At 36.8% G+C, this 27,377-nt stretch overlaps 3 protein-coding genes across 4 annotated transcripts in view; 2 read left to right on the plus strand and 1 right to left on the minus strand.

Annotated features, from left to right (window-relative positions):
- Window positions 1-1,719: 1,719 nt before the first annotated feature.
- LOC149587300 (uncharacterized) lies at window positions 1,720-2,705 on the plus strand. The gene is made up of 3 exons (XM_089863552.1): window positions 1,720-1,965; window positions 2,062-2,495; window positions 2,591-2,705. The coding sequence occupies exons 1-3, from the start codon at window positions 1,888-1,890 to the stop codon at window positions 2,703-2,705; spliced, it is 627 nt and encodes a 208-aa protein (XP_089719678.1). The 5' UTR covers window positions 1,720-1,887.
- LOC149587301 (uncharacterized) lies at window positions 2,539-3,305 on the plus strand. The gene is made up of 2 exons (XM_089863398.1): window positions 2,539-3,125; window positions 3,187-3,305. Exons 1-2 carry the CDS (start codon window positions 2,709-2,711, stop codon window positions 3,238-3,240), a joined length of 471 nt encoding a protein of 156 aa, XP_089719524.1. The 5' UTR covers window positions 2,539-2,708; the 3' UTR covers window positions 3,241-3,305.
- An 11,697-nt stretch (window positions 3,306-15,002) lies between these two features.
- The window catches only part of LOC149587302 (uncharacterized), a 66,840-nt gene continuing 54,465 nt past the window's right edge, over window positions 15,003-27,377 (minus strand). The window contains exons 8-12 of one of the 2 annotated variants that reach the window (XM_089863419.1): window positions 24,811-24,965; window positions 24,705-24,747; window positions 15,415-15,579; window positions 15,230-15,344; window positions 15,003-15,152 (exon numbers count right to left, since the gene is read on the minus strand). In XM_089863419.1, the coding sequence (XP_089719545.1) occupies window positions 15,049-15,152; window positions 15,230-15,344; window positions 15,415-15,579; window positions 24,705-24,747; window positions 24,811-24,965 (582 nt within the window). In that variant the 3' untranslated portion in view covers window positions 15,003-15,048. Of the gene's footprint in view, window positions 15,153-15,229; window positions 15,345-15,414; window positions 15,580-24,704; window positions 24,748-24,810; window positions 24,966-27,377 lie in introns of those variants that run through there. The other variant, XM_089863421.1, reaches the window with a different exon arrangement.

The following is a 27,377-nucleotide window of genomic DNA, read 5'->3' on the forward strand; positions in this document are numbered from 1 at the left end:
CTTACAGAGGCCCAACACGGTTTCTTATCACACAAGTCCACGGTGACAAACTTACTTTCATGCCTTAATAACTGGATTGAATCTCTCGATAACGGCAAACGTGTCGATATAATTTACCTAGACGTCTCAAAGGCATTCGATACAGTTCCTCATAATCGCCTTTTGGCCAAACTAAAAATGTATGGGATTAATAATAACCTATTGGTCTGGCTATCGGCCTTTCTCTCGGATCGTATTCAGCGGGTACGTGTCGAACATACTTTAAGTGACCCCCTACCAGTTCGAAGTGGAGTTCCCCAGGGCAGTGTCCTTGGCCCTTTACTATTTTTAGTTTATATCAACGACATCCCTCAGGCCTTAAAATCACATTGCAGTCTCTACGCAGATGACCTAAAGTTGTATCGATCTATTTCCTCTTTTAACGATGTGCAACACTTACAATCAGACTTACTTAACCTTGACTTGTGGTCGCGCCTTAATGGTCTCAAATTCAATGAACTTAAAACTGTTCTACTTAGTGTCACTAATGGTCCGGTAAGAAAGAGTGACCCATCCCCCTACTTCCTCTCAGGCGTTAACATTAAACGGGTAGTGGAGCATCGCGACCTCGGGGTAATTATCACGCCCAACCTAAATTTCCATAACCACGTTACCTCATTATGCAAACGAGCCAACTCCTTAATTGCGGTGATCCGTGCTAAACTTTCGGGGTTAAACTTGAGCAGCTACACCTTCCTATACAACACTTTCATCCGCCCCATACTGGAGTCCGCCTCATGTATATGGAACCCGTACCTCATCCAAGATATCACTCTCCTTGACAATGTTCAAGCGAGAGCGTCCAAACTCCCGTTTCAACTTCGCGATTTACAACGGTCTGACCGCCTATCGGCTTTAAAGTGGCCCAATTTACAAACTCGCAGATTATACCTCGACCTTGTGGTCTTATACAAAATATTGCAACAACCAGACCAATCTTATTTCGCCTCAATGAAATCAACCATCACGCGTGGGAATACCCTGAAACTACATCTCCCCCACTCAAAACGTAACTCTGTCAAATTCTCATTCTTTCGTCGTGTCATCACTCCCTGGAACAAGCTGCCCCAAGAGATCGCTTCCGCTCCATCGCTGGCGATCTTTAAACGGAAGCTCCGACTCCACCTGATCTAACTACAAAAAACTGGCTATATGGCACCAAGCCCTAGCCTTGTCCTGGACCCAGAGCAAAAAAAAAACAAAAAAAAAAAAAAAAAAAAAAATGTGTTCAACTTTACGGTTTTCAATTGTCTACGGGCCAGGCTCTGGTCGACTCATGGTTGAGGCTTGCGATGTACCAAACACGAAGTTTTTTGAAGCGGTGGTGACCGGAACCACCGCCACCTAGAGTATAAAGGCCCGTTCGCGCGCGGCAAAAAAAAATCAGATTGAGGAAATTGAGTTCGCCAACTTTTCCCAATAGAGGCGCGATTTTTCAACGCTTAGGTCACGTGCCATCTGTGATGTCAGCAGGTGATGTCAGAGAGTTTAAACATCTGACGACGGTTGGAGCAACTGGTTGCCACTTGCCAGTGGCTGGAGATTTTTGTTTTAGTGGTCGACAATTATTTTAAGATAAGAGTTTGTGATTCTTTTCCAATTTTTAATTAATCTGCACAATATATTGAATACGTAGTAACAATTTTGAAACTTTAAAATATAGTAAACGTTTCTAAATAGTTGATTCCGCAGCTTAGGGCCTAAGCCTTTGCCTTATATCTTTTGAAGTTTTTTAATTGCAATTTTTTTCCAAGTTTGATTGTTATTTTTTCTTTTTTTAGAATTTGTATTTTATTCACACCGTTGAATAATATAAAATAATCTGATGTGCCGTCCGCATTTTTCATAATGGTTATCTGTTCAGTTCCTAATTGTAAACAAACCGATGGAAAGGGGAAGAAGCGTCTTCTTGAAAATGATTTACCCGTAACCTTTCACTCATTTTCTAAAGATGGAGAAAAAAAGCGAAAATGGATCGAAGCTATATTTGGTGATAATGCAATTTATGAAGATATTTTAAAGGTTGAAGGGGAACTAAAAATATGCAGCAAGCATTTCTTGCCAAGTGATTTTAGTGCAGTAACCAGGAAGCGAAGTTTGCTGCCATTCGCTGTACCATTTAAATCATCAGTCAAAAAGGTCAGCCGTGAAAGAGTACTACTCTCCCCTGTTGGGAACGTATTTCAAAGAAATAACCCTGATTTGAGAGACAGTTTAAGAAAAGTACTTTTCCCTGAAGTAAACAATGAAGTTCCTATCCTCTTAACTAGTCAAGAAAATAACCATGTAATAAGTCAAGCAAATGCACCCCAACATGTTCAAGAAAACCAGTTCGTGATATTTGAAGAATCTGTGATAAATCCAGTCAAAAAATTGTGGTTGATCATGAAGCTGCAGCTAATGAAGAATCTCAAAAGATTAACTGTAACGCCCAACATGTTCAAGAAAACCAATTCGTGATATTTGAAGAATCAACTCGTAAGTTAGGTAGACTGAACTATAAATTGAAAAAGCAAGTTGAGGGGTTAAAAATGAAAGTTAATCAACTTAGAAAAGCCATCCAGAATCACAGTAAAGAAGCGAAGCAGAAGGAAGTGGTTCAATTGAGAAAAATAATGGATGCCACTTTGAGTAAAGATCTATCTGCGCTCTTTCTAATGGAATAAATAATGGGTTTTGGGAAAAAGTGTCTTACTTATGAAATCTCCACCCTTAAAATCTGTTGTTTAATTTATAAGACATCCGCAGCGGCTTACAATTTTCTTAGAGAGCTAGGCATTTTACACCTTCCCCATAGAACAACATTAAAGAGATTCCTAGGACATGCTAATGGTGAAGATGGTATTACACCTCTCATTAAAGATCGGTTAAAATGTGAATTTCGAAAGTTGAAACATGAAAATGAAAGATTAGGATCTCTGATGTTCGACGAGATGGCTCTGAAAGCTAAACTGCAGTATGATAAAAATGTGGATAGATTTTATGGGGCAACAACGCTTAGCCAGAATGAAGGTATAGGAGATAATTTAGCGACCCACTTATTGTGTTTTGTCTTTCAAGGGTTGTCAACCCATTTTAGACTTCCAGTAGGCTATTTTTTCACAGCTATTCAACTTCACCGACTAATATTAGATGTAATTTCTGCAGTTGAAGAGTCAGGCTTTTTGGTTATTAGACTTGTTGCGGAAAATGCAAAAATAAACACTGCAGCCTTTAAAATATTTGGTGCTGGTCAACTACAACACCAAGTTACTCACCCAATTGACTCCTCTAGAATGCTCTTTATTTCTTTCGACCAAAGCCATTTGATAAAAAATTTAAGAAACCAGTTTTTGTCACGGGTCTTTGTTTATATTGGACTTATAATTGATTCAAAGTATGTTAAAAAATTGTATGACCTTCAAAAAGGTCAAAATGTCAAGCCGGTAAGATTTTTAAGCAGGAAACATCTCTATCCAACAAGTTTTGAAAAAATGAATGTACTTCGGGCTATTCAAATTTTTTCATACCCTGTAACCGCTGCTTTAAAAACCTTTGTATGATTAAATATGTGTGATGAGGAAGACAAAGAGCACATACAAGCAACAGTATTTTTCATGGAAATGGTTCGCAAATGGTTCGAAATCCACGATGTCTATAATAAAACTTATGCCATCCATCTAAGAGTGCCAAATAAGTTGCTGTTTACAGAGATAAGCGACGAAAGACTTGATTGGCTTGAAGAAGAATTCCTTCCTTTTATTGCCATGATTCAGGAAAATGCAACAAACACAAGCGACTGCTTCACCAAAGAAACTTTTGAAGCCATACAAACTACCTCAAGATCCACTGTTGGAGTCGGACGATATTTGTTAAACAGTGGGTTTCACTACATTTTCACCAGAAAACTTTCAAGCGATGGGGTTGAGGAAACGTATTGTCATTTAAGGCGCTCTGGTGGATATAACGACCAAATGGATGTTCGGTCATGCTCTTTAAGCCTCGAACAACACCTGCGAATTGGAATTTTGAAAGCCACTGGGTACTCTAACTGCAGCCGTGCCTCTACATCTAAAGCAGTTGTGGATCATGAAGGCGATACTACTCAAATTGCAACAAATGTCTCAGACAATAGTACAGATCTCAACTTGCCTAGTCATTTGAATATGATATTAAACAGAATGGAGAACTTAACCATTTCGGATAACTCACATGTTACTATTAGAAATTTATCAATTGCGATGATTGGAGGTTATCTAGTAAATGTTGCTGATGAAACAACTAATTGTTTAGATTGCATTGAAAAACTATTTCAACCTACTTCCAATGCACAACATTTAGTTCTAATTAGAGAACAAGATCGTGGTGGTTTGAATTCGCCTTCGCGATTATTACTAGCGTCGCTAGCGCTCGTAACAGATTTTGTAAAAGGGTCTGATAACCACAGATTTGTGGAGTACTGTTGATCAAATAAAGACTGTCTCAACCGACCCAACTGTACTGTCGCCATGGGAGAAAGCGAATGAAAAGGCCCGAGCTCAAATAATTTTAAACGTGGAAGACGACCAACTGGTACACGTCCGACATTTGCAGACAGCACGCGAGATGTGGACAACGTTCCAAAAACTTTATGAAACCGCCACTTTTGGGACTAAATTGTACTTGCGAAGAAAGCTTTACAGTGCTCGTTTCTCGAATGGGACGATGCGCGAACACATAAATCAGGTGCTAGAGATCATCGACCAGCTCAAAAGCGTAGGAGTCGATGTAACAAGCGGCGGAGTTTACCGGAGTCTTACTCAGGATTGGTCACCGCTCTCGAGGGACGTAATGAAGCTACATTGACGACGACTATGTTACTGGGAAGCTCCTAGATGAATATCAGCGTAGAACGGAGAGTAACGGCGTATCTGAGGACACAGTTTTGGCACTCCGCACTACTGCAAGAAAGCACCACACCTCAAGGACAGGTGGGAAGTTTAAAGAAACTAGAGTCTGTAACTTCTGCACAAAACGGGTCATCTCAAAGCTGATTGCTATCTATTTAAGAAACAGCAGTCAGTCAAGCTGGCAAAGAAAACGAACAGCAGTCAGTCAAGCTGGCAAAGAAAACGAACAGCAGTACCGATGACGAGAAAAACTTGAGACACATTTACTGCACATGTAAGCACTAAAGTAGCAAAACCCAAGGCTTGGGTAATAGATTCAGGCGCATCTAGTCACGAGACTTGTGACGAGTCTTTCTTCACTTCGCGGAGGAAACATGACGCCAACATATACCTGGCAGACAACACAATGGTTACCGCTATTGCTATCGGTGAGGGTAATGTCGTTTGGGAATCGCCCACTGGAGAATTGGCCAAAGTAGAACTACAAGAGGTATTACATGTTCCTAATCTAAAAGATAGTCTGCTGTCAGTACGCCAGATGAGAAATGAAGGTTTTAAGTTGGTGTTTGAGGGCACCAATTGTACAATCAACAAGGGGGAAGAGACTATCGCGGTAGCTCCAGCAAAAGACAGTCTATACGAATTACCGAGCCCGACATCGGAATCGGCAAAGATCGCAGGAGTCAAAGTAGACATTGAGCAGTGGCACAGAAGACTTGGCCACCGAGATATAGCAGCAATCAAGCTATTGAGGTCCGAGACGCTCGCAACTGGCCTTCAGATTGAGAAAGGAATCCAGGAAACTGTTTGCGAATGTTGTATCAAGGGAAAATTGTCGCAACTGCCGTTTCCCACGAGCAAATCAAGAGCAACAAAGTCGTTAGATCTAATACATACGGATGTCTGCGGATCAATGCCGACACCTACACCGTCAGGAAACCGATACATGTTGACGTTGATAGACGATTACTCAAGATTTACCGTTGTCAGGCTGATGAAGAAAAAGAGCGACGTCATAGGAATCGTGAAGGAGTATATCACGAAAATGAACAACCAATTCGGAAGCAACCCGAAAACATTAAGGTCAGAAAATGGAGGGGAGTATGTGAATAACGAGTCGCTCACATACCTCAAACAACAGGGTATTGTTCACCAAACGACCGTTGCCCACACTCGACAACAAAACGTCGTGGCGGAACGAAAGAACCGTTCACTGACCGAAATGGCGAAATGTATTTTGCTTGACTGAGGCCTTGACAGACGTTTCTGGGTGGAAGCGGTGTTAACGGCCGCTTATTTTCAAAATCGACTACCCAGTAGAATCTTGGCGAGGACGCCATTCGAATTGTTGCATGGCTTGAAGCCAGATCTAGGACATATCCGAATCTTCGGATCAAAGGTATTCTCACTCATCCCGCAAGCTAAGCGCAGGAAATTCGATGATAAGGCTGCGGAAGGTGTATTGATTGGGTACAGCGACGAAGTCAAAGGGTACCGAATCCTTGACCCAAAATCAAACACCATCCATAGATCAGCAGATCGGTAAAAATCATCGATGGAGAAGGGGAAAAAGGGGCAGAAAGCGACCAAGCCACCCCTGAAAGAGAATACCTCGCGAGATTCTGAAGGGGATTCAGACGAAGAAGAAACACAAGAACCGGACCAAGAAGTAGAGGAAACATTACCCTCAGCGCCTAGAAGATCACAACGTCAAAACAAAGGAAAGCCACCCAGTAGGTATTCCCTAAAGGTGAAAGTAGACCGTCCTCGTGAACCGTCTAGTTGGGGCGAAATGATCCAGTTACCCTCCCGCGAGAAGGTAAAATGGATGGCCGCGGCCAAAGAAGAAATGAAATCACTGATAAAACACAAAGTTTGGGAGCTGGCGACATTACCAGCAAGTCGAAAAGCGATTTTGGCAAAATGGCTGTTCAAAACAAAATGGAATTCACAAGGCGAAATCGACACATACAAGGCCAGATTAATGGGAGGGGTTTTTCGCAACGCTACGGGGAGGACTATGACGAAACATTCGCTCCCGTAGTGAAACATGAAACAATCCGCGTGTTATTCGCCATGGCTGCAGCAAAGAACTTACACTTCCGTGACTTAGACGTGAAATGGGCGTACCTGAACGGCAAACTAGAGGAGGAGCTTTACCTTGAACAGCCCGAAGGTTTCGAGGAACCCGGACAGGAAGATAAAGTACTCCGCCTTAAACGCAGCTTATACGGATTAAAGGGATAGAATCAATGTTTTCCGACTAGTACAAGATGAGGGCAGTTTTAAGTAAAAAAATTTGCCTAAAATTATGTGTGCTAAAAAAAATCGAATTAAAACGTTTAAAATTAAGAAACGTACGTTAGATATTTTGAAATTCAAACTAGCCGCGAAATACCGCCCAACTTGTTTTTCACACAGTGACGTTGCTAATGTCTCTTGATTCATTGGTTGTTTGGAAATAGGAGAATGTAGGTAGCAGTGTATAGTAGCTTTTCACCTTCACTGGGAAAGCGGTGCATTATTGAGAAGACCCTTGTAAACATAATTCTGATTTTTCATGTTTATTATCCTTTGTTTTCTTAACTCTCTGTTACGTTGTAGAGTAAGGATGATAGAGATTTATCAAAATTGATACAGGTAATGTCCAAAACACCACATTTTTGCGCTATTTTGGCAAAGGCTTAGCTTCCATGACTTTATTTTAGCCTAATGGCCCTAATCTAGGCTTTAACATATTTTTAATTGTAATTAAACATAGTAAAACTATTGCTTTGAACACCAAAATTACAGTGAAACCATTTGCCTTTCTTTATAATTTTCAAAGCATCCGTATCGAAATGGATTATATTAATTTGGCGAAAATGCAGAATAGTATGAAAACTACTTTTAGGAGTAAATCTACTGTACCTCCGAGGGAGCGGAGGGTCGCGTTGAGAAAGACGGGGGAAGAACATACATCTTATTGTACGTTGATGACCTACTAATTGTAGGAAGTTCATCAGAAGAAACAGCTAATATTGGACGCGCGCTAAACGAACACTTCGAAGTAAAAGACTTAGGTGCTGTCTCGCATTACGTAGGAATTCAGATTAAACGGGAAGATGACGGATCTTTTCTGTTCAATCAAAAGACAAAGATAGCGACAATGCTCGAAGAGCACGGACTACTAGAACCAAAACCAGCAACAACTCCAATGGAAACGGGTTTCTTCGCGAATCCGAACGAGAGCCCAAAGATGCCCAACAACAAACGATATAGACAAGCAATTGGGTCACTTTTGTATATTGCCACCGTGTCTAGACCAGACATAGCGGCAGCGGTGGGATTTTTATGTCGACGAGTCGAACAACCAACGGAAAGCGACTGGAAGTCAGTAAAGCGCGTTATGCGCTATTTAGCCACTAGCATCAATAAGAAATTGCGTTTCCAGACCAGCAAAGCTCTAGAACTAGAATGCTATGTCGATGCGGAGTATGCGGGTGATCGGTTAGATTGAAAATCAACAAGTGGCTACGTAATAAAGTCGGGACAGAGCACCGTCGACTGGTCTAGTCGAAAACAGACCACGGTGGCACGGTCCTCAACAGAGGCTGAGTACTTGGCAGCGTCTCACGCTTGTAGTGAACTGTTTTGGTTGAGACAGCTCGTCAAAGACACGGGGATCCAGGCAAAAGGGCCAACGATTGTCCACGAAGACAACCAAGGTTGCATCAGAATGATTGATTCAGACCACAGCAGCGCCCGAACAAAACATATAGACGTTTGCCACCATTTCTTGCGTGATCTTCGCGCCCAGAAAGTAATTGCACCGCAATATTTCCAAACGTCCGAAATGTTGGCGGACATTCTAACTAAGCCCTTCTGTAAGGACCCATTCGCTTGCTTGTCAGAGCGTCTCGGACTACAGTACTAAACTCTCTATGTGCCAAGAGGTCGAGGGGTGTTGGAGTTATTGCGACATCTCGGAACATTTATTCAAATATACGCGCTATGTTATTTTCCTCACGCGGCCCAGTGTCACCACCTAGCGACCTGATTTGTCAACTACTGGTCAATGCCAACCCTTATCTCCTGCCACCATCACGTTCAGCATGACAAATGTATCAGTAGAAATGGGCATAGCGAAAGACTAGCTTTAAACTATTGAGTTTTGCATGAGAAACGTTCTAAACCTTTCAGTGTAAACTGTAACGGAAATATTTAAGTTTGAATATAAATGTTTAGGTTATTTGGAATGTTAGGTAATTTTTGTTACAGCCTAATATGGCGGCCCTGCTCCTGCGCTGTTTACTACTCCTATGGCATTACAGGAATAGTCTATTGAAGGTATCGCGCCTGCTCATTTAACTTCCCTGCAAGCGCTTTTAAATTATCCCTGAATAACACCACCGCATTAGGAGAAGTATCTAGACTCATCGCACTATACACAGTGGTAAAGCCGAAGTACAGAGGGTTATATGGGGGATTTTGACTCGAGAATGCTCTACTACCCATTATGGAACACTCCGTATAAAAATTATTTCTTTGAAATCACAATACTTAATTTTATGTTTAAGATACAGATAAGTAAAATGTTTCGTTATTTTTGGGGTAGGATTCTATACCCTCTAAAATAGTGCAAAAACGTCAATAGATCGTTCCATTAATTCCAGCAGAGATGCAAACACCTCAGGATGGGAGGCCGTCTTCTTAGGTTATTTCCCTCACGACTAGGAGCACCGCAAGTGGCTGTGAGAGTTGGCTATTCTCCCTCGTGTACTGATCTCGATCTAAGTCTGGAGTCGGCTCCATAGGCGTAGAGTTCTATAGGTCCGTGGGGCCCGAGCCCCTCCAAAAAATTTAGAGCTGGCCACTGGCCCCTCCAAAAATTTGTCATCAATAATATCGAAATTGTGAAGATAGTGACATCATAATAAGAAGTTTTACGTATAACGGAATGAAAAAACCATTAAAACCAACTCAGTGTTTTCCGAGGAGAATAATTTTATTTAGCTCGGTTAGAATATATGAAAGTGTACTTTTAATGAGTGTTTTGTAAATGGTTGAGAGAGTGAAGTGACCGATCAAGTCAGCAGCGGATGGCAGCCCATCCTAGCCGAATATTTTCAACTACTGCATGCGATAGTTAATAGATGTATTTTGGCCCCTGCGGTCCCCCACAGAAATATCATCAAATGTAAAAGAACTTTGGTTGACCAGAGCATCATCAACTATTGCGTTTGTAACAAAAGAAGATACTTTTTCTTATGTCGCTTAATTAGTGTTACATCATATCAGTATAATATCAAACCACTGCGAAACCTTCGCTGATGTTACTGGTTTAATATCGTGATAAGCATCGAAAACCATTGGCATTAAACAAAATTCACTCACTTAGCAAGGAAGTAGTAACAGTCCAAGAACAATCAACAAATAATTATCGACCACGAAATAATGTTATTCCCCAAGGGAAAGGAAGAACCATTATCTCCCTTTTTCCCTTTAGAACTTTGGAAAACCACTAACGATGTTTAATGGTTTCGACACGCTAAAACTTTCACTGTTGCTGGAAATTAAAACTAAAAAGCGAAAGTTCGGAAGAGTCCAAAACTGTATTCAAAATCCCTTGCCTTGGGTTGACGCGGTATGCGAGAATCAATCGCCCGAATTATTATCAGCGTAAATTGCCCAAGATACCCGATGTGACATCGTTAAATATATTTTAAGTCGCGTCAAAAACTTAAAACACTGCTTAGCAACGAGCAACTCGAGTTACCACAAAAGTCGACCCTTTCATCGATCCCGAAATAAGATATTCGTCGAAAGTAAGGTAGGACCATTATCCTTGCTCTAACTTCTGCAAAACTTTGGAAAATAACATTAGAACTTTCAAGCTTTCAACGGGATCCAATCCATTATCCACATTCATTAACGCCACAGATTAAATGAAACATTTCCTATATAAATAATGATACTGTGATGGTCAAATCCCAAGTTTAATAGGATGCCTCTATTGTAACCGAGCCGAATCAAAGCCAACCTGAAATGACCCGTAAAACAATCAATATTTTGGAAAAGGCATATATTTATTGTTCAAGGAACTTAATAAATGCAGCGTTAATTGCTCCAGAATCTTTATAAAAATAATTTGATGGAAAAGGCCCGCTTTTATTATGCAAGGACCTCAATGAAAATAAAAATATTTTGGAAAATCGGTTATCCTACTACTTCCAATCCTAACCGAACCGAACCGAACCTAACCTAACCTGATTAGACCTAACCTTGAACCTCTAAAATATTACCGTAATTTTAATAACATTTAAGCAAAATATTTCAAATACTCAAAGGCCATTATTGCAATAGTATTTTTTTTTACTTTATAGTTTCCCACACTGTCTAACGTAACTGCAATTAAGTTCAAATGAAATTAATAATCAACTATTATTAACTATATTAATAATGAAACTATTATTACGTAGTTTACTTTTTCTTTCGGGGAATCGATCCAAGGACTATCAACACGTACTCCCTTCTAAATAATTAACTTCATGATAAAATGGTTTCGGAAAAACTAATTTTAATTTTTAAGTCGTGTTTTAAACAATAAAAAACACAATTTTTTAAACAAAATTTTTGCCAACCTGCAAGGACCCTTTCTTACACGTTCAAATTCTAAATTTTAGGAGCTCTTGATTTTCGTGATTGACTTCGTAGTACATGTTCGTGGTCCGTTGGTCTTGGTGTATGATACTCGCTTTGGGTTCAAGGGGTCCCTGGTTCTAATTCCACACGGACAATTTGTTACACCTTGAAATTCTAAATTTTAGGAGTTCTTGCTCTTTTTAAATACTCAGTAGAATATTTCACATATTCAATATTGGTCGCTCAACACGTACTCCCTTCTAAATAATAAATATCATAAAATAATTTCGGAAAATCAAATTTGTTCAAGAAGAAGCGTAAATACGTTTTTTTTTTCAATTAATTTGGAGGGAATAAATCGATTCACACACACAGAATAAAAATGCTGTAAAATAAACACTATGGTAATGGCAATAGCGTATGCCATCAAGATGATGTTAATTTAATTGCGCATCCTCCCTGCTTTTAATACCGTCAACAATACTGTTTTTCTAAACAGTGGAACTAACAGTTTTAAGTATTAATTGTTCGTGTATTCAGGGGCGTTTGTAGCTTTTAAAATAACCGCTTCAGAGGTTGTTTCAAAGACAGTCTTAACCGTTGAATATATTGTAGGGGTCAATGAAAAAACCAGAACTATATGCTGTTTTACTACCAATAAATCACAGTTACATAAAATGTCTGCTGCTGTAAAACTAACAGCAAAATATGTGGTTTTAAACTCACTAAGCACTGTGGATTAAAACGTGGTTTGCTTTGAAAATCAAAACACATCATGCTGTTTCAAACCGCTTATGGTACACTAAAAAATAGGGTTGCTGTAAAAATAACAGCTCTTAGAACAGTTATAAATCCCGGAGCTTATGTTGATAAAGACGCTCTTTGCTGTTAAACTAAAAGCACTCAAACCTTTATTAAAAACATTAAGCTCTGTTGGTTAAGATGCAACATGTCATTTATATAAGACGACTAGCTGTTTTTAACAGACTGTCCATTTGGGTAAATTTATACTGGTTGCTGTTATACACTCTTAGAAAATCTGGTGTGCTTTAACATCTTTAAAAGTAGTTTATATGGGTCCAAATTTGACACCATTACAGGTGTTCATTTACATCCCAGAAAGAGTTTAATAAAACTTATTTGAGCAATTAGTGTCAAAGATAAGAATAAAATGGCGCAACAGAGGTTCAGTTTAACACTTTTTTAACTCTTATATCGAAATAAAAGTAAATTTTTACTCCCATATGAGTGTTGCGCAATTCCTTAAAGGGTGCAGCATAACACCTTTCCGAGTTTAAATAACGCTTTCTGGGTGTCGTATGACACCTTCCCGAGTGGTTGATTTATCAGCAAATAGCGCTATGTGCTTAGCAAGGTTCAACCTTGAGAGAACTTAAGAGGACAGTTCTAACAAGCAAGGGTAGTTCTCGCATAAATGTGAAACCACATAAAAAGTTGGCCACTTGATCGACTTAAAATCCAGCGTGAAACTGCATGGTAAGTTAGTCATTTTCACAGTCTTAATAACCTCTGAAAAAGGCAGAAAGTTATAAATTAATTTAAATGCATCGGGTATTAAATTGGTTTTGGAGGCCCTAATATCCCAGCAGTAGATACAGACGTATTCGTCAAATTTAATAATCTCTTTTCACGAAGAGTTTTTCGAGCACCAGAAACGCGTTTGACCTAATCTACTCTACTATATTTAAAAAAAGAAAATCCATGGAAGTGCGAGAACTTGGAACAGTTTGACACTAACGACGTTTTTGAAGCGGAAATTTCTCTAACTGTAACTAAAGTCGACGATTTAGAAGTTAGTGTTCGGATTATTTTGAGGGGGCTAACTTTGAAATTTGGGGGCGCTATAGCCCCCATAAAAGGCCTAGCGACGCCACTCCAAGAGTGTCGCATAGCGCTTTTAAGAGTGTCTCATAACGCTTTTAAGAATGTCGCCTAACACGTTTCAGAGTGTCGCCTAACACGTTTCAGAGTGTCGCCTAACACGTTTTGTACATTTTCGGTCAATTTTAGAAATAAGTAGGTTGAAATTATAATGAAGAAGAGAAATTGCAAAGTTAAAAAATTGGTTTTAAAATTAGCAATTCATTGACTTTCCAAAATATTTTTATTTTCATATGGGTCCTTTCATAATAAACGCGGACCTTTTCCAAAAGGCTTAGCATAGTTAGGTAAGATTAGGTTATATTGCTTCAAGGTTTAAATTAAAGCGCTTCAAGGTTTAAAATAAAGTGCTTCAAGGTTTAAAATAAAGTGCTTCAAGGTTTAAAGTAAAGTACTTAATGTTCAAATTATAGTATGCAAAACTTTAATTTACGGTGGATTATACACTAAAATATAAGTTAGATTTATACTTCATAGTGTAACTATCTGTGTTTTTAATTATACACTACTGTATTCTTCACGGCAGAATCCTTTTTTTCCCGGAAAACAGCAACGTTCTATAAATAATAACATATCCTGCACTTCCGTTTGAGAAATAAAAACTAGCTGCTTTTTCCACAGTCGTTAACATAAAAAAAAACAATGTTTTGATGTATATTTAAAATTAAGGTAATGTAATTTCAAAAAACAGCGACTACCTGTATATATTAAGGCTTGTTAGAGGTTTTTCTGGATAACAGCATTAAACAATCAAAAACATGGTGAAAACTATTGTTTTTTTGACATTAGTTTCTCAGTGTGCAGTTAAATCAGTTGATTGAATTAACTAGTGATTAAGGACTAAATTAATATAGAAAGAAAAATTATAATATCGGAACTTCATTGAATTGATAAACGTCACTTTCGTCGTTTGTTTTTTCTGTCTTGGTCCAAAACCAAGACCTTTTTTTTAATCAAGTAGGCAGTGAAAATAAGCGTCTTGCGCTAGCGGAAGTAGTGGCTTAAATAAAGAGCCGCGATGTATAATATATAAACTATAAGATCTGGAGGAGTGATTTTAAACATGTTTAAAACTAGTTTTTTCGTGTTTTTTACTGTTTTTTTCTACTTGTTTAAAAAACAGTTTAAAACTAGTTTTTTCGTGTTTTTTACTGTTTTTTTCTACTTGTTTAAAAAACAGTTTAAAACAACAAATCGTGTTTTAAACAATAAAAAGCCACAACTTTTGTTTTTTTTTTTAAATGAAAATTTTGCCAACCCTGACTAAATCGGACCAAATAATTGGTTCAATTTTTGATTTAAATTGCCTAATTAAATATAAAATTTCTTATCAATTTCTGATCTAACAGATACATAATTTTCATACGTATTCCCCAGCCAACGTTTCAGCTAGAATCGTTACCGTCGAGGGGTAGGCCTAATGAAACTTGATTTGAAGAAGTGTGTGAAAGACAATTATGAAAATTAAATTTTCAGTATTTGCTATATGTTCGTAGCAAAGTTTCTGTAAGTTCTTGAAAAATTAGACATTACAAACTGGATTGTAATAAGGTTGCTTTCAAAATAAGGTTGCTTTCAAAATATGCTATTTATTTAAATATTGTCATGGTTTTTCTTAAACAGCAGTAGCACCACCATCAACTGGTAGAACAATTCCATTGATCATCTCGGCCTGGTCGCTCAGAAGAAACAAAACGGCGTCCGCAATGTTGCGAGTTTCTGCAAGAGTTAAAAAGCAAATAGCACAAAGCTAAGAACACCATGGCATTTAGGGAATATAAATGATGTCTGATTACCTGCTAATTTTCCAAGGGGTATTCGAGATCTCATTTTAGCTCTACCCTCTTCGGTGTAAACTCGGCGACCGAGTTCAGTGTCCACTAGAGTCGGTGCAATCGCGTTGGTACGAATCTAACATTTGGAAGGTAATGTTTTTAAAAGTCACGTTACTTTTCTTTCCTTTCCAAATTTAAATACGTACGTTATACGGTCCCAGTTCAAGAGCCATAACTCTGGTAGTTGAAATTAATCCACCTTTTGAAGAACAGTACGCTGTTCGTTCGGGCAAACCAAGAAGGCCGGCTTGACTGGAGATGTTCACAATAGCACCACCTGTTCCTCGCTTCTTCATACCGTTACTCACCACCTGTTTGTAAAAATATGTCTCGTTCACGTTTAAAATATGTATAACAAGTTGCTTTCTTTAGAACTGAGAGTTAAGCATCTTCATATGTATCAAAATGACTAAAGTCCAGACTCATTGACTAATAATCAACACCCAACCCAAATCGCTTTACCTAGAAGGCTAAAAATATCCCGGGACGTTGCTAAGGATTTTTTCCAATCCACTGCTTGAAAAATTGCAGCCAGAAATGTAATAAAAAACATCTTTGCGGAATAATATCCAATTGTTTTAACCGATTTCACTAATATGTGATATACTGGTAACCTATATCTATAGACGTACATTATTGCTTTTGGGGTTAGATTTACCGACATCTTTTCAAATGACAGGCAGAAATTTAAAACGCCTTTTTATGGAAAGACGTTCCAATCGACTTCAGTGTTATTTAGTTAACTGGTTCCCAATATCCTAATTGCCTTCATCTTTTAAAATGGCGACCCGAAAAGTAACACCAGTTGGGAAACACAAAATATTACAAATGGGTCATTCCATGTGATATGAGTCAAGTCGTTAACCATGGGTCGGCGGATTTTGATGAAATTTGGCACAAATGATCGTGTGGCTATTAGAAAAGAGAAACCGGAATAGTTTTTAAAACCATTTAGCGGTTTAATTTTTACGTCAAAATTTGTATCACCCCAGAAAAACGGTGTTTCTCAAAAGTCATTTTGGTACCTTTTAGAAAATCTGCAATTACTTTCTAGTTTTCTGTGCGAATTCAATCAAATTTGCATACAATACGTAATATAACCCAGGGAATTGATTAAGCGACTAACAATTAGCGTATCTAGTTTCGTTCACGAGTTACAGAAGCATTTTTGAGAAAAAAGAAATTTTCGGGGGTCTCGTTTTTGGGCCTATGGAGAAAAACGTCCAACTTGAAAAATCTTATGAAATATCCTGAATTATAGAGCGCGAAGAGACCTTTCTAACGGTGTATTCATATATTAGAGTATTTTGTTCCTTATAGCCTAAATATTTAATTTAAATAAACACAATTTTTCTTCGAAATATAAAATATTTATTTGCTTTAATGGTAAATTACGTTTTGATAAGAGCATGAAACATTTTTTGAACTTGCTTAGGATTTACTCCCATTTAACCCAAACCGTTTCTCCCAATTCCCATATCTCCCAATCCCATTTGACCCAACACTATGTCTTTTCCCCCAATTTCTTTTGTCCCAATTCAGCATAAAACATATGTTAATAAGTTCAAAGAGAATTTTTTTGTTTTATTAACAATGATATGTTTTACATATTCAGTTTAGTTTGAATTTCCATTTTATGATTTCTAGATATTCAAATGGAGTTTTTCTCCCCGCATCCAGTTCCCTTTTTCAGTTGTTTTATTTTTTCCTCCCGAATCTTGTATTTTCTGGTTGGTGGTCGAACAGGTTACCCCCCCCCTCATTTCACCCAATTCCCATTTACCCAAACCTCATTCAACCCAATTCCCAGTTCTCCTATTCCAATTAACCCAATATTGCATACCCAAAAAGACTCAAATAGAGTAGAATTTGTTGGTTTTATTTATTTATTTTTTTCATTCCATAAGGGATACACTTACTAGAAGTGTATAACCGCTCCAAAGAGGAAGAGACGTCCTCCTAACCTACCCAAACCTAACCTAACATAACATAACAGTAATGTTTTGGAAAAGGCATATTATTTGAGAAGTCAATGAAGCTAAACGTCAATATTTTGGAAAAGGCGTAACATTGTTAAATGATTTATAAAATATTACTAACCTAACTTAACCAAACCAAACCTAACCTATCATAACAGTAATGTTTTGAAAAAGGCATATTATTTGAGAAGTCGATGAAGCTAAACATCAATATTTTGGAAAAGGCGTACCATAGTTAAAGATTTATAAAATATTACTAACCTAACCAACCCAAACCTAACCTAACATAACAGTAATTATTATTATTATTATTATTATTATTATTATTTATTTCGCACCCAAAGTTACTGGCAACCACAGAGGCAGAAGAGACTATCGAAGGTGGTTACCCGGACGTACAATAAATCGGTTGGAAAAGGCATATTATTTGAGAAGTCAATGAAGTTAAACATTAATATTTTGGAAAAGGCGTACCATAGTTAAATGATTTATAAAACACGAACTTTCTCGTGGATCTAGCAGAAAAATATAATACATTTAGTTTTGAAAGCAACCCTTTGCAGCATAAAATATTAGACGAAACCATTCGATTGGGAGAAATGAGAATTGAATAGTTTGGGATAAAAATTCCGATTGGGAAATATAAGATTGGGAGAACTGGGAATCGGAAAGTTTGGGATAAAAATGTATTTTGGGAAACACAGAATTGGGAGAAATGGGACCATACCTTGCTTAGGGCAATCATCATCTAGATAATAGTATCTTCTAGAATTGCTAGAAGCCTGTGGCTCGGGTAATTCGCATATAACATTATTAAGTGGGACAAGTTAAAGCGCTCGTCAGTTGTCTTAGGCCATGTGAGCAAATTCGTCTGTGAGTCCCTCACCATAAATTTCAGCATGAAATCGCTTTCATCCTTAAAGGAGGCCAGCACAAGGGCAACGTACCACTATTGGTCGTTTTTATAATTCGAGAAAAAATCCGAGTCGTAATTTGGTTTATTTTAATATAACTGATGGAAAAAGCTTATACATTTGAAACTTTTCGGAGAGCTTACTACGCGTCTTCTTTCGTTCGTTTTTACATTGCCTATGACCATATTTTTCTATATTTCTTTAAAATTTCCGTACCCAAACAATAGGTAGTCTTTGCCTGTAGATATAAATCACAAATATTTCATAGGTGAAGTTACCCTTCTTGAAAAAAATTCTATTTCTGTTCGTCATTTTATGGTCAGATATTTAAAGTATTTTAACGTTAATAATTTGAAGTAAATTTTATAAACCTTTCATTACAAATCAATATTACACTTTTTTAAAACAATAAACAAATTTTAAACTTTCTTAAAAAGTATGTCTAGTCGCGACAGTCGTAAACAGCAACATATTGTCCCACTGATATATCCAAAAAAGCAATAGTGTTTTTATCGTCATTTATCCCAATAAAAACTTTTGTGCTGCAAGTATCTGATGATACGCGGTACATTTCAATTTGAAGTTGAATTTCTTCTTTAGAAACCCAAAAAAAATCTAATCCGTTTTATATTTTCTTTCGACCACTCAAAACATTTATTCGACGTGGCTATTTGTTCTGCAATGGCAATTGCAGAGAAGCTCTGGCTACAATGCGTTTTGCCGTACCTCCTATGCCGTCGCAAGCACTCTTGCCATGGCTGGTAGCTAAAAAGTTCCATTCTGCTGTTATTCCGAAATCAATTTCGTGGTGACATAAATTAATATAATTTTTCCGATTTTTATACTGTGACCTTGCATCATCGCTAAGGTAATTAACACCATTGCTTATTTGGATATATCAGTGGAACAATATGTTGCTGCTATTTACGATTAAGAGTTGTACGTTGCCCTTGTGCTGGCCTCCTTTAAGGATGAAAGCGATTTCATGCTGAAATTTATGGTGAGGGACTCACAGACGAATTTGCTCACATGGCCTAAGACAACTGACGAGCGCTTTAACTTGTCCCACTTAATAATGTTATATGCGAATTACCCGAGCCACAGGCTTCTAGCAATTCTAGAAGATACTATCAAGAAGGAATTTACTATAAGAAGGCCTAAAAAGACGTGCGGTGCGCGCATGATAGTCGACAATCCCCCCTCATGGGTGGGAGGAGGCTGGAAACCAAGGCGGGACCTAATATTTTATCTTACTCTATGTTTTCCACCATCTATCTCTTTTACCTTCTCGTTAAGCCCTGGTATGGTTTTTGAAACTCACGAAACGAACGATTTTCACGGAGAGACACGTATAACTTATCCATTAACTTAGGTTCAAAACCTTTAACTAACTTGTTAATGGCAATTAAAAACCATTCGCGTACCGTTTCAGCACCGCTGGCAGCCTCCATGTTTTGTTTACTTTACTCAAGGTTTTTTTTTCTCTAGTCGGAATACGTCATTCGAGTCTGTATGACCTATCCCCACGGGATCCAATGGGAAAGCGTAAGGGGTGGGGCTTACTTGTCCACTAACACCGGCGTAAGAGTACAAGCGTAAAATCTCGCTACTTAGGTCTTCTTATAGTAAATTCCTTCTTGATACTATAAACTAGATGATTATTGCCCTAAGCAAGTTCAAACAAGTTGGGAAAACCAAAATATTACCTCTCTGAGCCGAGACGAATTTACTTTCTAATCTAAACACAGGTCCACCAGCCAGTAAGAAAAACCGGAAATATGTAGTTCAAATTGGCGGGATATTGCGAAGGTCATTAGTAAAGGTTTAATCGTTTAACATTTCCCTGTGTATCCTCATAATTCTAATGAGGATCTAATATCTATCACTTAAGTGTGTATTTAACTTTCGGCTCACTCTGAACCGTTAATACCTCTTGTAAGAGGACACGAAACAAGGTCAATTCTAGTTTCAATCTAGAGTATCTTACTTCATAGACCCAATCGCTTCACCACTTATTGAGAGCCGAAGTATTACAATCCATATTATGTAGTAGAGTTAAAAGTTGTGTTTACACTATATATAAATGTAGCAAAGCTGAATTAAAAAGTTAACACCAAATTTGAAATGTTAATATAAAAGATGTTCTTGGAATATTGAGATGAAACAGAGCTTTATAGCTACACAACTACTTAAAGAATCGTAATGCCGAAAAATATTTAAACTATTTCCATTTAATATTCTGCAAAAAAAATGTTATCGTTTTGTAAGAGATCTTTTCATCCTACTCGCTTTATATTAACTTTGATATTCGTGTAGTGTTTCGATTCAGATGCAATCTTCATTACTCGTTCTATATAAACTCTCACTTGTGTCATTACATAGAAAGAAGTTAATCTTAAATAATTAAATAAATATAACTGATATTAATTATTTTAATCGTCAGTATTTTACGTTAATTATAGTTAAGTCGGTTTAAAAAACTTAATTCCTAAAATAATTTTAAACATAGCTATATTTAACGTTATACTTCTAGGGAACACCTATATCAGAACTTTTGTAAATTTAGGGTATATAAGGCGATTGATTCACACTAAACGATAAGAAAATGCGCAATTGCGTGAATCTTTGATGGAAGCCCTGCCATTGGGAGGCTAGACGTTTCTCGTAACCCTAGCCGCTCGCCGCGTACATCTTAAGCCTAACGATGATGGAGTAGAAGCCAATGTTACAGATTGGTGTCTATGTGGTATAGACGAAAGACCAGTAGATGGTGGTGTTAGAAGCCAATAAGTACAGATTGGTGTGTATGTGGCGTACACGAAAGACTAATGCATGGTGTTGTTGTTAGAAGCCAATAAATACTGAGGGTGTTGAGTGAAAGAATTGGCGGTTAGTCAGCAGAAGAAGGTATAACGACTAGTTAATGATTGACGTTAAATAAGATAGGTAAAGCAATGAAGTAAAGTTTTCGGAATTTCTGTGTACTGCGAACGCGGTCCGGAAATTGCGAACACGTTTGCTCCGATTTGCCAACTGCGAACGCGGTGGCAGACACACACACAGACAGACAAACACACAGACACGTCCAGTGTAAAACCTCTCCGTGACGTCATCGTCACTCGGAGAGGTAAAAATGTTTCATGCTCTTATCAAAACGTAATTTACCATTAAAGCAAATAAATATTTGATATTTTGAAGAAACATTTGTCTTTATTTAAATTAAATATTTAGGCTATAAGGAACAAAATACTCTAATATATGAATACACCGTTAGAAAGGTCTCTTTGAGCTCTATAATTCAGGATATTTCATAAGATTTTTCGAGTTGGACGTTTTTCTCCATAGGCCCAAAAACGAGACCTCCGAAAATTTATTTTTTCTCAAAAATGCTTCTATAACTCGTGAACGAAACTAGATACGCTAATGTTTAGTCGCTTAATCAATTTCCTGGGTTATATTACGTATTGTATGCAAATTTGATTGAATTCGCACAGAAAACTAGAAAGTTATTGCAGATTTTCTAAAAGGTACCAAAATGACTTTTGAGAAACACCGTTTTTCTGGGGTGATACAAATTTTGACGTAAAAATTAAACCGCAAAATTTTTTTAAAAACTATTCCGGTTGCTCTTTTCTAATAGCCACACGATCATTTGTGTCAAATTTCATCAAAATCCGCCGACCCATGGTTAACGGCTTGACTCATATCACATGGAATGACCCAAATACTAGAAAATGGTTGTGCTTAGAAGCCAGTAAGTACAGACTGGTCTCTAAGTGGGATGGAAAAAAATCTATTAAAGGGTTGTGCTTAGAAGCCACTAAGTTCAGACTGGTTTTCAAGTGGGATGGGCAAAACCCAGAAGATGGTGGTGTTTAAAAGTCAGTCAGGACAGACATTTGTCTATGTGAGACGGACAGAGCCCATAAGATGGTGCTGTTAGACAGACAGTGGAATAAAGGCCAGTGTATGTGGAAACAATTTTCCAGATTTCCGGGAAGTGTAAATGCGGTACGGAAATTGAGAACACGTTTGTCCTGATTTGCAAACTGCGAACGCGGTTCCCTGGGGTGTAATAACAGACAGACAAACAGACACGTCGAAATTAGAGCCTCTTCGTGACATACGCCACTCGGAGAGTAAAATGTGAACTAATGGAATGACGTACACTGTTAAAAATAACTGTTTCTTCCTGTTGAATTACCGTAAAATTTCAACAAGTAACATCCAATACCAGATATTACCGTTGGATTAACAGGATATTTACTATAAGCAACAGTAAAAATGTAATAATTTTAGTAACTGTACATTTAGCAGTAAATGTTCAATAAATAACAAGAAAGTTACTGTTATCTCAAAATACCGTACCATCAACAATAAAGTAATAGTAAAAATACTGTCGATTAAAAATACTGTAAAATCAACACTAAGTAATAGTAGAAACATTGTCGTTTAGAAATATCGTAACATCAACAATAAATTATCAGTGATCAACTGTGAGGATGCTGTTAGGTTAGGAATAGTATATCAACAATGGTATTCTTTGCATTGGGTTTCGTACTACCCCAAATGAAATAAGTTCAAATAAGTTCACCTTTTTTATCTGTTAGGATATTATTTACTATTATTACAATTTACGACATTGGACAACAACTAAGCGTAACAAATCGGATTAACCAGCATTCTTCCGCGTAATTCAGTGATGCCAGATTGAGGGAAATTTTCCATATCTAGGAAAATTTATTTTACTGGTATTGGATTTATTTCCTTTAAATTCATTGCAATAAAATTACTTATCTCAGATTTTTCAACAAGAATTTCATTTTCCTAAAACTTTTTATCTAAAAATTTACTTTTACCTCTCCGAGTGACGATGACGTCACGGAGAAGTATTATACTGGACGTATCTCTGCGTCCGTCAGTCTGTCACCGCGTTAGCAGTTGGCAAATCGGAGCAAACGTGTTCGCAATTTCCGGACCGCATTCGCAGTACACAGAAATTCGGAAAACTTAACTTCATCGCTATATTTATCTTACTTAACGTCAATCGTTAACTAGCCGTTATAACTTCAACTGCTGGCGAACTCTTTAACCCAATACCAATAAATATTTATTGGATTCTAACAACAACACCATGCACTAGTCTTTCGTCTATACCAAATAGACACCAATCTGCGACATTAGCTTCTACTGCGTCTACGTCGTTAAGTTTAAGATGTACTCGGCGAGCGGCTAGGCTCATTTTATATACCTCACTGTGAATCGATCACGTTATATACCCTAAATTCACGAAAATTCTGAAAAAGGTGTTCGCTAGGGGTCAAACGTTAACCATAGCTATGTTTAAAATAGTTTTAGGAATGATGTTTCTTGCATCGACTTAACTATAATTAATCTAAAATACAGACGATTAAAATAATTAATATAAGATATATTTATTTAATTATTTAAGATAAACTTCTTTCTTCGGAACGATACGATTGAAAGTTTATATAGAACGAGTAATGAAGATTGCATCTGAATCGAAACACTATACGCGTATTAAAGTTAATATAAAGCGAGTAGGATGAAAAGATCTCTAACAAAACCATAAACATTTTCTTTATGCAGAATATTAAATGAAAATCTATTAAATATGTTTCGACATTACGATTCTTTTAGTAGTTGTGTAGCTATAAAGCTCTGTTTCATTTCAATATTCCAAGAACATCTCTTGATATTAATATTTCAAATTTTGTGTTTACGTTTTAATTCAGCTTCAATGCATTTATATATAGGGTAAACGAAAAATTTAACTTTCATAGTTTCAATGGATGTTAACGCTTACTTTTTAAGTAACTGTTGTTCGAAGTGGATCCATGAATTAAGAATTCCATGGGCTAAAGCAAAATTAGCCTTGATTCATCTTCTCCTTGAGGAGGTCTTTACGGTTTAGAGTGAGCCGAAAGTTAAATACACATTTAAATGATATATATTGGGCCTTTAATAGAAATAATGAGGATATATAGTAAAGGATTAGACACTTTAACCTTTACAAATGAAATTGCAAGATTTATGTGAAAAATAACGTTGTGGTTTCTTTACCGTCATTTTATTTTAAAATAAAAGTAGAGATCAGGTACAATTTACTGTTGACACCACAGTAACGTTTCTGTTAAACTAACTATACTATAATTGTACATATATCAGGTTTTTAATTGCAAGTTTCACGATAAAATTAATGTTGATGTTAACGGTAAAAAAAACCTGTAATTTAACGGTAACTTTCCTGGTAATTTTCTGCCAGTAAAATTGCCGTAATTTCAACAGTAATTTTTTACAGTGTAGGGTGCCTTGCTACTCTACTTGATAATGCATAACCCGTAGTATAGCGAGAATTTGTACTTCAAGCAAATTTCCTGGGGTGACCAGAAATTAGATTGGAGTAAAATGTATAGTTTGTTAAAGAAAATAAATGTTATTTGAAACCGAAATCAATTTTAGGGCACTATTCTTCCGTCGGTTTTACTAGCTACGCTGATAACATAAAATAAGCTAACTTACTTGAGATATATTGATTGGAGCCTTCAAATTAATGGCAAAAATTCTTTAAAAAAATAATTGTTTTCAGATACTTAATGATATGGTCATGCATTTTTAAATTGTTTACTTATCAATGGCTTCTTCGGTGAGTTCTCCCATAGTTTGCAAAATATTAATTCCGGCATTATTAACCAGAAGGTCAACATCTCCCGCCTTTTCTACTGCTGCTTTGGTTTCATTCCAATCTGATACATCGACAACAATAATTTCGATGTCAGGATGCTAAGAGAATCATATTAAAATAAAAAAGATGTATGTTCAACTTAAAATAATACCAACAAATAAAACTACTTTATTTTCGATATATAATTCTGAAGGATAATTTTTAATTTTTTTATGCAAGAGCCAGGCGCGTAGGAACGTATCGAATTTAGGGGGGTACAGTCTAAATTCTAGAGGGCCGGTAGGCCCTTCTAGATAAGATCCCACACCCTCCCGTAATGTTAAATGAAAATTCACAGATTTTCGCCGATTTTCCCATAGGAATAACATGGGGTTTTTGGTGCTCCTGTACATCGAATCATTTAAAAACTAAAGCGAAGTTACGTTTCGGAATACTTTCAAATTAACAAGTAACTATTCAAGGTGTGCCTTTTTCAAGTTTCATCAAAATTAATTAAGTCTAAGTATGTTAATTTAATTAAAAATGTAAGTACCTCAAAAGATTATTCTACAGCAGACGACGCTAATTGTTCATTACTCTACAGTAGACGACGCTAATTTGCCCTTTCACCGCCTTGAAACTTTAACTTGATATTTTTCAATAAATATAACACTATATTTATTAAAAATTTCTTTGGCGGGTCTATTTTTCGTTTAATTATGTGTCTCGGTTGAAATTATATACTTAAGATACCTTTTTAATTTATATTTTAGATGTTAGTTTCGACCAAGGCTTAAGTTGCCTTACTTAGGCCATGGATTTATAATAGAAGCTTACGCTTCATGGATATTTCACTGTAGCCTTCAGTAAGGCATAAGGATAGATGGATCAGTGTTGGAAATAAGGATTTTTTTTTAAACTGGACCTGTGGCCTAGGTATTTTTATTAAAACAACTGGCCACGGTGCCACTCACTGTAAACGTACAAGGGCAGTGAACGCAATGTCATGGATAATTGTAATCGTAGAGTGGACTGTAAAAGATACGGATTTGATAGTTTAAAAATCGTGGCAGGATGTTGGTTTTGAAGTTGACTATTAAGCTCGGGTTCTAAAACGAATTGTGAGCCGTATCTTATAAGAATTAGTAGAAGTGTAGAACCATTTTTAACCTCGTCCTAGAAGTGAAAAATTTCGCATTTCAGGCAAAAAATTGTTTTATAATAGATTAATACAAATGCAGACTGAAGGAACAGATATTATATAAAAAAGGACTTGGTTTGCCCAAGCCTGAAAAACAAAACGATAAGAGTTTTTTCCAGTTGACTGAAGCGCGGATATTTTATTTTTCTATATAATTTTAAAGACAATCCGTATTTTACTACTCTTTAGAATTTAATTCAATCTCCTGATTTTACTGGTAATGGATTTATTTCCTATAAATTAATTGAAATAAAAAATTACTTATCTCAGATTTTTCAACAATTCCATTTTCGTAAAATTTTATCCTGAAAAATCTGAGATAAGTAATTTTTTATTTCAATTAATTTATAGGAAATAAATCCATTACCAGTAAAATCAGGAGATTGAATTAAATTCTAAAGAGTAGTAAAATACGGATTGTCTTTAAAATTATATAGAAAAATAAAATATCCGCGCTTCAGTCAACTGGAAAAAACTCTTATCGTTTTGTTTGTCAGGCTTGGGCAAACCAAGTCCTTTTTTATATAATATGGATTTGGGCGCCCCCTCCCCAAAGACAAGAAAAATGTCGGAAAATACATTGAACAAGGTTGAAACATTGTAATTACAGTGAAATGGTGAATTATTATGATTTTCCAAAAACCGGTTTCCGATAGGTGTTGGTTGTGGAAATATTTCTTCACGTGAAATTTTAATCACTCTTATGAATCCTCTCTGGATATGTTTAGACAATTGCTAAGTGATTTAGTTCTTTTCAAGTCATTGTTACACGTAAGTCAGGGCCGGTCAGGGCACCAACCCGTGAGACAATTTTTAATATGAAAAATATGATTCCCATTGTAAGAGCAGGATTTCATAATAACCCCCTGATATGACTCATAAATGATAAGACCTGAAGTGTGGATAATTCTATTTCAGAGTGAATGTAAGTTTCATGAAAGTGCGTTACATCGCACCTTAATCTAATTAAATACTGAAGGGCTCACGCAGAAGGCAAGCAGGCTAATAATTAAAAAAAACCATAAGCAAAAAAAGACTTAAAAGTGACTGAAAATTACAAAATCAAGCTATTTAAAAGGGTCGGGTAGGAAGAGAGGTTTTTCATTGAAAACCGATTTTTATAATTAAAGATATTTTAAAGGTCTGTGAACTTAATCTGTGAGCTTTGACATTTCAGATCTCAGGCGAAATTAAATTGAAGTGCAGCTCAGAATTCAAAGTAATTGCTATCATTTCAAATAAAATCTTCAAAAATGCGAAAATGGAAGGGAAAAATCTCCTGAGCGAGCGAAGCGAGCTCCGCGATTTTTTATCTGACCAATTGAGATGT

Source organism: Phalangium opilio, unplaced genomic scaffold (assembly GCF_054372755.1).
Source record: "Phalangium opilio isolate 3A_F unplaced genomic scaffold, DU_Popi_V2 ptg001170l_1, whole genome shotgun sequence".
NCBI lineage: Eukaryota > Metazoa > Arthropoda > Arachnida > Opiliones > Phalangiidae > Phalangium > Phalangium opilio.